General features: G+C 45.0%; 1 protein-coding gene across 3 annotated transcripts in view; it reads left to right on the forward strand.

The window, feature by feature from the left end:
• Cnst (consortin, connexin sorting protein) overlaps positions 1-6642 on the forward strand; it is a 78581-nt gene extending 71939 nt beyond the window's left edge. For all 3 annotated transcript variants that reach the window (XM_055608913.1, XM_055608904.1, XM_055608921.1), the window contains 2 exons: positions 2315-2450; positions 3401-6642. In XM_055608913.1, the coding sequence (XP_055464888.1) occupies positions 2315-2450; positions 3401-3606 (342 nt within the window). In that variant the 3' untranslated portion in view covers positions 3607-6642. The remainder of the gene's footprint in view (positions 1-2314; positions 2451-3400) is intronic.
• The last annotated feature ends 6612 nt before the right edge of the window (positions 6643-13254 follow it).

A 13254-nucleotide genomic window follows, 5' to 3' on the forward strand; every position in this document is an offset into this window, starting at 1 on the left:
AGGCTCTGCCCCCTTATTCTTACATTTTCTAGGAATAAAAAGATTGTCAGTATCTTTCATTAAAACTAATTTCTATTTTTCCCTTCCTTTTTAAGATGTTTCTAAATTTATTTTGTATGTGTGTGACGCATGTGTGGTGTACATGTGTGTGGTACATGGATGAGATACAGCGTGTGTGTGTGGTGCATGTGTGTGGTCCATGGATGAGATACAGCGTGTGTGTGGTGCATGTGTGTGGTCCATATGATGATACGTGTGGTGCATGGTGTGATACATGTGTAAAGCATTGTGTGGTGATGCATGTTTGTGACACATGTGTGAAGCATGGGTATGATGCATGTATGTGGTGGATGAGTGAGGGTATGGGTATAGTACCTGTGTCTGGCGCATGTGTGTGGTACCTGGGTAAGGTCTATAGATGAGGTACATGGGTATGGCGCATGGGTGTGCGCATGGGTGTGGCACACGTGTGTGCGCACAGAAGTACACAGGCTGGAGGCCGTGTGGAGGTCGGAGCACAGCTCTCGGGAGTCAGTTCTCTCCTGGGTGGAATCTGAGAATCAAACTCGGGTTGTCAAGCTTGCACAGCAAGTGCCTTTGCCCACTTGGCCATTTCACTGGCCCCATGCCTTGGTCTTTAAAATTCTAACAGTGTATCTTTGTCTCTCGGTTGAAACAGGGCACTGTGAGAATCATTTTCCATTGTCTTATGAAGGAATTGTTCAGTGTTTTCTAAGAAAAGTTTTAAACAAACTATTTCTTTACATATTTACATTTATGTATTTACATTTGTGTAAAAAGACTTTACATTTAGGTATTTATTGAGAGGGATATGCCTGTGCCACAGCATTTGTGTGAAGGTCAGAGGGTAACTTGAGGGAGTTGGTTCTCTCTTTCCGTTACGTGAGTTCGGAGGATCAAATTCGGGTAGTCTTCAAGGTTGGCGGCAAGCACCCTTGCCCACTGAGCTACCCTGCCAGCCCTGCACTTAGCATTTTAATGTCACTGAAGTACTTTAGTGTTCTTAGAATAAGGATATCTGAAATATGTATTTCCTATAAAAAGAACAAATTGCTAGCTTATTGATCTTTCTTCAGATAATGGTTTGTATAAACGCCATGTTCAAAGAATCCCAGTAGAAGACTATTTGTCTGAGAGCCATTTGCTCCTAAAAGCTGCATATCATAAAAAGAACTAATGGCATCCATAATTACCCAAGATTGCTGGCTAGAACTGGAAATCGTATTAGGTACTTTATGCCATTGCTGGCTCCGTGACATGACAGGCAGCTCTAGCTTGCAGCACTGACAGCCACAGTGCTGAGCCCACAGTACCCACGCGTGGCATCATCTAGAGTGTGAAGCAAGCATGTTCCTCCTCCTGGTCTGCTGGGATACAGACATGGGCAGCTCCCTCCAGCCTCTTCCAACTGACCCTCACCCCACACTTTGGAGGTTTCTCCCCTAAATGGCAAGCGGGTGCTTTTGGTTTTAAAAAAGAGGTTGGACACAGAAGGAGAGGGGTAACCTGTGTGAAAACCAGAAGGTTGCATAACGCGTGTGGTGGGGCTGAAGAGGGACCCGACGCAGAGTTCCCATGAGGCACTCAACTGTAACTACTTTAGGCTTTATGTCTGTCACAGCTACTCAACTCTGCCCCAAAGCCCCCAAAGCTATGCAACACTTGGGTAGTTTCCAGTTAAATTTACAAAAACAGGCAGTGAAGTAAAGCTAGGTGGGGTAGCACTCAGGAGGCTCACGGAAAATCTCAAATTCAAGGTTAGTCTGGGCTATAGCAGGTTCCAGGCTCCTGAGCTATGAAGTGGGAAAAAGGAAGAGCCAGGGGCTGCTGGTTACTAACCTCTGCATGCAAAATAATGAGTCAGAGAAAAATGAAATTCTAGAAGAAATGTTCCCAAAAGATTTTTAATATAGATTATTGAGTAATGTGTACTCTCTCAGAGGAACTGAGGTAACTCATTTGATGTTAAGTTTGCTGCCACATATATTTTAAGCCTCATCTTTTTATATCTTAAATAGTGTCACTAAGATAGACATCATAGCTCATGCATGTAATCCCAGCCTCCGGCTAAGGCAGGAAAACTGCCGTGAATTCAAGACCAGCCTGGGCAAGGTTCTATCTCGAAAGGAAGGGAGGGAGGGAGGGAGGAGGAAGCAAGCTAGCCTATTGATGAGTGAAGAGGAGAGACGGAGTATAAGTCACTGAAATGGTGTTCTATGGCTGCCTGGGTAGATATCACCAAAAGGTCCCACCTGCCTTAAACCTGACAACTGGTTCTTCCAATCCCTGACAGGCTGCTCCTGCAGAGGGGCTGGTGTCCATTCTGAAGAAGAGGAATGACACAGTAGGAGACCACCCTGCACAAATGCAGCAGAAGCCGTCCAAGCGAAGAGTGCGCTTCCAGGAAATAGATGACAACCTGGATCAAGGTGCGCCCAGCCCTGGGTCTGTGAGTGCTGGACAGTCCGGTGGCGTGATGACCAGCTGTGAGTGCTGGACTGTCGCGTGAGACAGGATTTGTAAGGGCTTTGTGGACTCAGTTGCTCTATCTTCTAGCAGAGAGACAAAAAGAAATCAAGTTTTTTGCTGAAATAAATGAGCAAGTTGCAAAATTGACTTCGTGATCTTCTCAGCCCAGAAACGGGCAAGGCTGAAAACTCACCTCAGGTTTTTTTCTTTAGTATTTTCTTTTTTATTATTTTTTCTTTTTTTTTTTCTAGTGAGCTTGTTATTTTGGTTTTTAGTGACAAATTAATGCCTCTCCTTTACTGTGAGGCATTCTCTCTGTATGGAAGCTGATGTCTCCCAAGTGTGTCTGCTCAGCACAGTTGCTACAGGCAGGCATCAGATCCACTGGAACTAGAGCTAGAGAGGGTTGAGGGCTGTCATGTGGTGTGTGGGACTCAAACCTGGGTCCTTTGGAAGAGCAATCACTGGCTCTTAACTGCTGAGCCATCTCTCCAAACCCTCGTACGTGATTTTAAATGTTATGATAGCCACATAACAAAAATAACAGTATGTGAAATGTGCTTTAATAGTATATTTCATTTAACATAGACTATCAAAAATATTACATGTTATCAGTGTGGGAAGAATTGCTGGTGAGATAGTGCACATCCTCTTCCCCATACACCGTCTTGCAGAGCTGGGACCTAGTTCATACTCCTGTTGCATCTTTTTTGCATCAGTCACTTGTCAGGTACTCAACAGCAACTCATGGCTCATCCCCCCACAGCTCATAAGGCTTTTATTTAAACGAAATAGATATTTTCAAATACCTAAATGGTATTAAAATGTTATCTCTCCATGTACTACAGGACCCACAACTCCTGAATAGTAAAATCTGCTGCTGGTGTAACCCCTGTTCTGTTGTCCACAGATGAGGTTGGTGGAGGCTCCTGCATCCTGCTCATCCTGCTGTGCATAGTCACCGTTTTCCTCAGTGTGGGAGGAACTGCGCTCTACTGCACCCTGGGTGGCATGGAGTCGCCCGTTTGCACAGACTTTGCCGACAACGTGGACTTCTACTATACTAAGCTGCTGCAGGGCGTGGCGGGACTTAAGCACTGGGTCTACCTCTCCTAGCAGTGAGCGCACCAGGCGTGCTGACAGACAGACAAGCAAACTTCCCCAACAGCTTTCACTTCAGGAGTCATGAAACATTCCCCCACCCCGGCAGTGAGGGCCCAAGGACGGACCTCAGAAACAGTGACCTTAAATGGTAGCCCAGAGAGCGCTGTTAGAACAACCCACAGAAGAAGGTGGGTGCTGATGGAGGCACTGTGGACAGAGGGAGGGAGCTGTGGAGAGCATGGCCCCTCCTTGCCGCTTCCTCCCGTTAGGAAGCACGCTGGGCATAGGTGTGCAGGGCTCACCCCGTGGGCAGACGGACACTCCTGGTTTACAGCCGTTCTTCCATAGACATCGCTTCCTGCCATCATGCAATAAGTTTCTTTGTAATCAGAAAGAGTTACCATATAGTTTCGATGCCATTTTTTAGTTAATCTCGGGAGCTGTGTAATTTAAGCTAGATTCTGTTCTCCATTTGTGAAGTGGTTGTGTGCGTGCGTGTGTGTCTGAAGCAGCTATCACAAGTGGATACCCAACGTAGAGTACAAAGATTACCTTTATTCTTCTAACTTGACTACAATGTGCAGGCACACGTCTTTAGAGAAGGCTTACCCGTGAACTGGATAAACTGTAAAAATGTTGGCCCTGAATTGAGAAACGGACAGATTGGTGGCGATGAATTTTACAGGCCTGAAGGCACAGTGCCACAACCCCCAAGGCCCAGATGAGATTACACAGTGGCTTCTGCGCTGCCGGAAGCCACGAGTGCCAGAAGCCACGAGTGCCGGGTTCCACAGCTTAAGAGAAACCTACTGAGCATCTGTCATCCTCTGAGAACCTAAGGATAGGGACCTGAGTAAGGTGTAACTCCAAGCGAGGGTGTTTATGGGAAGTAGACCCATACCACCACAAGTAATTGAGTAATTCAGGCTACACACTTGGGTGTGTGGAATGTGTGTTCCTACATGGGCTCATTTCAGACCCCATCATGGGGTCATGAAGCAGAAATTCAGTCATACCTTAAGAGGACAAATGTCTAGTTTTGTTTAAATCTGTCATTAGGTGGCCTTTCCTTATTTACGGTACAAAGATCGAACGATTAGGAAGCCTTGCCTTGACCTTTTATATTCTAGGCAACATCGTTTTTTAAAAATCATGAATTATAGTTGTTAGCAAGTGATCGTTATGTTGTTTTCCTGTTAGGATTGTTTGGAAGGAAAGAGGAATTGCTTTGTAGCTGTTACTGGCTGGTACAGTACCTCCCTTTGTGTCTCTGCTTACTTATTTGGAAGGTGAATTTAAAGGGCTTCTGGGTGAGCGGAGTGTGTGTTGCCGAGATCCCACTGCTACCTGTTTAAGTAGATACTTAAGCTGTTGATTTTTATATCACTTCAGCTCCATGTGTTTTTAGGCTTATTTTTTTAATTGACATTTTATTTTCACTTATAATAGTGTGTGGCTATTTCTTATCATGTCACCATAAACTGTAATATTTTCAATGGTTATAGATCAGAGTTATTTATTTAGGAGTATACAGAATACTGAAATTTAGATTCCTTATGCCTAAGGCTGATTTTATTAGAAGATTATTTTAATGTCCTATTATAAATTTTAAGACTTTGTATTCATATCATATGTAAGATCGGGCCCACTGTCCCGACACTGCTGTCAGCAGTTCTGTAGAAGCTGCCACTTAGTGAGGTCTTCTGTGAGGGCGGGCCTCCACATGATACACAGACATGTTTCACCTTTGTGATTTCTAGTCACAGGGATTTGGTGATCCTTCTTTCTGCCGATTTTATGTCAAGAAAAGTTCAAATCTCCCTCCTGTTCACGCTCAGAGTCACGTGTGATCTCTGGTGTTGTGTTTGCCACTCAGCCACCCTGACCACTTTTCTAAAATCCTGGGTTTCCTGGGAGCTGTCAGTGCAAGAAAGGCCTGAAGTGACACCTTGCTAACCAGTGACCCAGTTCCGTGTCAGAGGAGCCAGCCGGGGTACTCACCACTCCAGGGACCACAGAGTGATCAGGAGCAGACTGACCTCATGATGCACAGTGGGCATGAACTCTCACCTCGAAAAACATAATAGTCACTTACCGCATGAATTAGAGTATCCACCAGGAGGGGAGAGGACGTGATGCCAAATGCAAAGCATCCGTCAGTTGTACTGAAATGTCATCTGTCATTTGAAAGTGCTGATAACTGTTTATAACTAGCCTTCTTAAGGACTGTATTTGAGGGTGTCAAATCAAGCTTGTAATTTAAAACCTACACCATCAGAATGTCTCAGAGAATTTATTTGAACCCTTGGGTGTTGACGGAACGGCTTGAAAGCAAAATACAATGACAGAGTTTGTCCAGCCCCTGAAGGAGATGCCATCTATTTGCGGGAAGTCTTTTCCCTTTAATTACATCTTTTTTTTTTTGGAGGGGGGAGAGCACATTTGTACCACAGTGTGCATGTGAGGGTCAGAACAGCGCTTGAGGGAGTCCCTCCTCTCCCTCCCCCATTATGGTCCAGAGGCCCCACCTCAGATCATGTACTTGACAGCAAGCACTTTTTCCCACCGAGCCGTCTTATCAGCCCTATTTTGAAGACGTCTTAATAAACCCTAAGTAACAGGTCTGATGCTCAGGACCCTTCACACTTTTCTGTTTCCGTGACCTGCACCTTCAGAGACAGCAAGAGTGACACTGGGGCCTATGGACTTTAATGGCTACTTAGTAAGTAGTGCATGGCTTTCTGTCTGGTGCTGAGACGCTCACCCTCTGGACCCTGACACACACCTGACTGCCTGCAGTATAAGTGCCTTGAGAATGCTGTGGCCCCCTCAGCTTAAAGAAATTGTGTCTGGGAAGGGAATGCATTTGCAAAGCAGGAGCCATAAAGAAACTGGATAACCCCTGGTTGTGGTGTGCACGCCTTTACTCCTGGCATTTGGGAGGCAGAAGTGGGTCTCTAACAAGACCAGTGTGGTCTACAGAGTTCTTGGATAGCCAGGGCTACATGGAGAAACCGTTTCAACAAAACAAACAAATAAAAAAACCACTCTAATTTCAAGGGCTGGAGAGATGGCTCAGTGGTTAAGAATACTGTCTGCTCTTCCAGAGGCCCTGAGTTCAGTTCCCAGCAAGCACATGGTGGCTCACAATCTGTACTGGGATCTGATGCCCTCTTCTGGCCTGCAGGTGTACATGCAGCTAGAGTGTTCATCTACATTTAAAAAAAACAAATCTTAAAAAAAAAAAAAAAAAAAGAAACTGAATAACAAAGTGCTACCTAGAGGGCGGAGTTCAGGCTTTTCTGTCATAGATCGTGCACTGTTATAATAAGGGAAATGCTCAGCAACTGATAGGAGTCCACAGCAGTCCTTCTGCCTCAGAGGTCTGGTGGTTACCGTGTAGCCTCACACCCCAGTCCATAGCAGCCAGGTTTCCAGCAGTGGCAATCCTCTCAGCCTGCGCTTTCTGTTCAAAACTGAAGGGCTCAGAAGTCGAGTCTTGGCCTCTTGTGCACAAGACCCTGGACGCAGGACCCAGTGTCAACAAACAAACCAACAAACAGTCTTCACTGTCTGAACTGAAAACCGCCTCAAAGGAAAACTAGTGCCAGAGAGTGCTGCCAGTCGGTACAGCAATCTTTAAGAAATGCCCATCCCACAAAGTGTTCTTTTAAAGAAGAAAGCACTTCTGCTCTGTTTCATGGGACCAGTATCACTCTGAGAGCGAAATAAGATAAAGACAGTGAGAAAGCTAAGAAAATGAAACTAACGACAATATCGCCAATGAACTTAGAGATCAAAAATCTTTTTTTTTTTTTTTTTTTTCAAAGTCTGGACTCACTCTGTAAACCAGGCTGGCCTCAAACTCAGAGGTCTGTCATTCTGCGTTCCCTGCTGCTGCCGCCACCAGGTGCCACACTGGAAGTTATGGTCCCCTAGAGGGCCAGTCCAGGTGCTGTCAGCTTCCAGGTGGAGGGGGGGACGACTGGAAGTCTCAGGGTCTGCTTCTCTCAAGAGGAAGGCTCCTGGATCTCATGGGGTGGGGGGTCATGGAAAAGAGTTTTCCCACTTGCAATTAGCTCTTTTTAATGAGATCGCCGGTACCAGATGGCAGTGGAAACTCCGGCCTTCCAAAGCCAGTGATGATACTGCAGCGTTAAAGCCCTTTGGTTAAGCTGTCGTGCTTAATGGCAGAGGGTGTAGGCAGGTGCAGTGACCAGGGCAGCTATGGCTTCCAGTGTCCAGTGGTGACTTCTTCAGGGTGGAGAGGAGCCCTTCCTTCCTTCCCCAGGATGAATGACGAGTCTCAGACAGTCGTGATGAAAAGGTGATGGCAGCCCCGTTTATTTCAAGAGAAACAGGGACTTAGAAACCTTCGGCAGTGGGAGGGCGTTTAAGGGTGAGTATGTTTGAAATCCATAGGGCTAGGGCTGCCAGGATACTTAATTTACGTGCAATAGCTCAGCCCAGTCAAAGGAGGGGGAGGGCAGTACTTAATTATCCTATGGTTGGGGGAAGGATGGGTGTGGTCAAAGGACATTGGTTGAAAGCCTAGACAAGGAGACATCTCATTAGCAGAGGGTGGGTGTTTCTGGGAATCTCCAGGTGCACAGTGAATGGGCTTCTTATCAGGAAAGGGTCTGGCCTGTAATTTTCCCTGAAGGCTAAAAGATTCTCCTTACAGGTTCTGGGGTTTCCCCAGCTCAGAGGCAGAGGAGGAAATCCATCTGAGGAAGGGAGTCCATCATTTTTGCACATATTTGTACCTGTAAAAAAATTTACATTTGCACCAAGCTCAGGGGTTATTGGTAATAGCAGACTTTAACCTTAACAGCAGGGTCCAAAGAGGTCTGCCTGCTACTGCCTCCTGAGTGCTTGGACTAAAGGTGTGCACCATCAGGCGCATCCCAAAATCTTTTAAGAAAATAGCTGCTAGGCCAGGGTTAGGGAGGCAGGGTTAGCGCAGCTGTTACTTGCCTTGCCTAGCAGGTAAAAGGACCTCAGTCTGATCTCCGGAACCTACATAAAAATGTATGCTTGTATCCCTAGCTCTAGGACAATGGAGGCAGGAAGATGGTTAGGACTCCTGGCCAGCCAGTCTAGCTGGTTATTTGCAGACCAATCAGAGACTGTCTCAAAGAAGGCAAAATATGTTTCTGAAAATAACAACTCTCATTGGGTTACACAGTGAGACTCTTGTCTCAAGAAACCAAACCAACTGAGTATCTAGCTCAGCAACAGAGTTCTTGCCATTCACAAGGCCAAGTGTGTAAGCCCCAGGACTTCCATAGATATGACAGACACAATTCAAATTAAAATTGCAGTAGTTTTTAGAAGTTGACAGTTTAAAATGCATGAGAAGACAGGCAATGAAATTGTTAGAACAGTGTTAAGGGCCCTTTGTTCCTGTTTTCAGGACTTCATTCTACAATAAAACTGGTGTCCAGAGAGACCACACAGAGAGCCACATGGGCACCGTCAAGTGGTCTACAAAGGAATCAGGCCAACTCAGTTAGGAAAGGCGAACCTTCCAACAAATGACGCCGTCAAACTCGCAATGTCCAGTTGGGAAACAAGTTAGCATTAACAATTAGATCTGAAGTGTTTTGGGCTTTAAGTCTAAAACCTAAAACCATAGGGTAACTAGAAGGAATCAGGATCAGCTTTGCAACTTCCACCTAAAAAGACATCCCTCTGAGCACAGAGTGTATGAAGTAAAAAAGGAAAAGTCATAACTGGACTTTTCAAAATGTGCTTTTCGTTTAATGTTAGCAAAATTAGAGGCAAGCACTCAAATGGAAAAAAATATTCACAATTTTTTTTAAGTTTTATGGAGGTGGCAGTGGGTCCCTGCCAGTGTGTGTGTGTGTGTGTCTGTGTGTGTGTGTGTGTGTGTGTGTGTGTGTGTGTATGTGTGTGTAGAACTAGGGGTCAATCCTTTCCTTCTACTTTGTGAGTGCTGGGGTCAAACTCAGGTCATCAGGTTTAGCAGCCAGGGCCTCATGATGAGTTTGTCAGAGTCCTTGTAAATTTAGAATGTGTAAAGAAACTCATACAATTCAGAATTATGACAGCTTTGAAGGGCCTTCACAAGAAAGACGGTATGACTAGCAAATGAGTGCATGAAAAGATGCTGAGCGTCAGAAGTCACCAACAAAATGCAAATGAATGAGCTACCTCAGCACACTTAGAATGTCCAAACTTTGTGTGGACAGACAGCACAAGGTTAGTTAGTTCAACAAAAGGAATTCAAGGTAACATTGGTAGAACAAAAGGGGATGGGGAATTATGGTCACCTTACTGGGCCATAAAGTTATTAAACATGCTTGTGTGATTAGAATTCAGATTAAAGGAAGATTAGGAGAAGACTAGGAGGGTCTTTGAAGTGTTATGAGGAATGTGCAAGGCAGCGATTCTAAAAGCTCTTCTCTAATATATCAAGAAGGAGGCTGGGCACCCATTCTCCATTACCCATAGTGTAACACAGGAAGTTGTGACTGGAGAAGGTAGATAAAAGGCATCCAGTTTGGAAACGAAGGAGGAAAACTGCACAGATGAGAGCTTGCCACAGAGAGGCCACAAGAAAGCTCCTAGGACTGGCTAATTCAGAAGTGTTGCTGAGTCAGGTCAATGCACCGAAAAATAAAAATAAAAAAAATCATTTTGCTTCTATGCATCAGCAGTTAATAATCCGAAAAGGATTCAGTTCACAGTAGCATTTAAAAGACTGAAATGTCTAGGTACCAAGTACCCAAGAAGTGAAAGACTTCTGTGCTGAAAACTTCAAAACATTATCGAAAGAGACAAATCAGTGCATGGTTCGCATGGGAAATATTGTTGAGGTTATCAGTGCTGGGTACAGCAATCTGGGTCAGTGCAGCCTCTCGGCACCAGTAACATGCTGCCCAAGAGTGTGCTGAAGGTCACTGAATTGCCTACTGCAAGATTGTGAAAATGGGGGCAGAGGAGATGGCTCATCAGGTAGAGGCACCCGCTGCCTCGCCTGACAACCTGAGTTCAATTCTTGGGACACACACCAGCTTCTTCGAGTTGTCCTCTGACCATCACAAACATGCTGTAGTGAAAAGCCCCGCAAAAAGACAGACTAATGGTTTTAAAACAGTTTCCAGGAATGTTCACAGCTGCCTTGTCTGCTGAAGCCGGAACCTGGAAACACTTTGGTAACCATCACCAATGGGACTGAACATTTCAACTATAAAACATAATTAATTTTGAGTAGTTTATGAATGAATCTTAAAATTATTCTGGATGGAAGAGGCTAAAAAAGAAAAGAGAACGTGTTGCGTCTTTCTATTTAAAAATTATTAAAAATACAATTTTCCCATGCTGGCAGAAACACACAGGCTCAGAGTGTGGAGGTCACACAGCAGTGGGCACATGGCAAGCATAGGGAGTCCTAGAAACAGGAGTTTTGAATGTGCTGACAATTTCATAGGTAGGGACATCTCTCAAAACTTGCTAAGCTACGTATGCTCTGAATAGAAGCAAGTACCTGAATAGAAGCAAGTACCTGTGTAAACTCTGCCTCAGTAACACTGCTAAAAAAGTACATTCATGCCAGGTGCTTGTGGCGCACGCCTTTGATCCCAGCATTTGTGAGGCAGAGGCAGGAAGATCTCTGAGTTCAAGGACAGCCTGGTCTACAGAGTGAGTTTTCAGGACAGCCAGGGCTACACAGAAAAACATATATATAGTTTGTATCTTCAGGTGAGGAAAAATTCTACTCTTTAGATGACTTATTCCCTTTTACTGCTGTTGCTCATTAGAAAAACCAAAACCTTTAGTGGCTTCCATGTACCTCAAATGTTCAAGACCTAGCTCTCCCGCCAGCTGATAGCAGGATATTTCGATAACTCATTCGTTCCAAACACCCCCACCCCATCCTAACTCTGTTTACTGTTTGTAGGTCCCTGTACTGCCTTCTGGAATGCTGAACTGCTGATTTAAGACAACTGTGTCGCACAATTGTCCTCTCGGCACTCAGGAGGCTGGGGCAGGAGGAGGGCAAGGTCTGGGCCAGCTTGAGCTACACTAGAGACCCTGGGTTTTCTGTTGCTGTTTGATTTTTTTTTTTTTTTTTTTTTTTTTTTTGCTGTTGTTGTTGTTTTGATTTTATTAGTGTTTTATTTTTAATTCTGCATGACGCAGCAGATCAACTTGCAAGCCCAATCTAATTATAGTCTATAAGAACTATAGACTGTGTCCCCTGGCCGGAACCTATCGATCAAAAGCTAGGTTTCGTAATTTCATTGCTTAATTGATTTGGATCAAAGGTCAGGAAGGAGATGTGCACTTAAGAAGAAGTGGCTTACCTCATCTCTCACCCATTAGAATGATGGAGCCCTGAGTGGCTGGCTCTCAAGTACATCACCTGGGATTGCCTAGCTATAAACCAATCAAGAAAGATGCCCTGAGCTAGAAGCAGGCCCACACGTGGCTATAAATGAAGGCAATCCTTTTCCTTTTTGGTAAAAGAACTTCTCTATGTATCTTGGGTGGCTTGGAATGCTGCTTGCACTCACTGCTCCTGTCTCAGCCTTCCAGGGCATTGAATGTTCTATTCTGCTTGCTTGCCCACCCACCCACCACCTTTCTAAAAGCTAAAGGTCTAGGAAGAGCCGTTGAGTCAGCCTGAGAGAAGCAGCTGTCAAGAGGTAAGCTAGTTTGGTAGAGCATAAACCCTGAGGAAAGGACGCAGCCTCAGGCTGGAAACTCCATAGCAAATGAGGTCCATTAATGAGCTGTTCAGACTCCTTCTCCTTCTTTGTCTATATGGTTTTTAACACACCTTTAGAGCTTAAGGTGTGAGCTTAAAAACACACACACACACACACACACACACACACACACACACACCTACTGTGACCTGCTTTCCTTCACTGAGAAGAAACAGCTTGGGTGGTTGTGTTTGCTGGGTGGAGTTGGAGTATCAGGTGGGAATCTTCTAAAGCCGCATTTAGGAGAGAGGTAGAAGCTGAAAACTGGTCCATGGACTTTAAATCATCTATTGTGTCCATGAGCCACTTCCCATGAGCCTGTGACAAGTGGTTCCTTCTCTGGAAAGCATGGTTCTTTGTGAAATTCTGCAATCCTACCTGCAATAGGTTAGTGTAGGGTAATTTTAATTTAGAACATGCTGCTCTGGCAAAAGATCAAATCCAAAGACCTTCTAGGTCTGTGTGATCCAGCTGGAATACAGACACACCTTTAATCCCAGGAGATGGAGGCAAGCAGGTCTCTGAGTTCAAGGCCAGCCTGGCACAGAGCAAGTTTCAGATAAACAAAAGCTTAGGTCTAGGTGTGGTGTGGTACATGCCTTTAATTCCAGCACTCTGGAGACACAGACAAGCAGATCTTTGATCCTAGTCTGTGCTATTCAGACAGTTCAGTTGAGTCAGGAAGTTGAGAGGTAGTGCAGTGGAGTTGAGTTTGTGGCAGCTCAGCTCGTGGAATTCAGAGGCAGTTTTACCATAAGGCTTATATAGAGACAGGCTGAAGAGAGAACAAGCTAGACACAGGTAAAGACAGAACAAGCCCGAGAGTGAAAAGGAGCCAGAAGATTAGAACAGATTGCTAGAGTTAGTCGAAGGCCAAACAGAGCAATTCAGTGAGAAATGAGAGAAGCCAGATTGAATCAGT

The sequence above is a fragment of the Psammomys obesus genome, unplaced genomic scaffold (genome assembly GCF_907164565.1).
Source record: "Psammomys obesus unplaced genomic scaffold, mPsaObe1.curated_primary_1811, whole genome shotgun sequence".
In the NCBI taxonomy this organism is placed as follows: domain Eukaryota; kingdom Metazoa; phylum Chordata; class Mammalia; order Rodentia; family Muridae; genus Psammomys; species Psammomys obesus.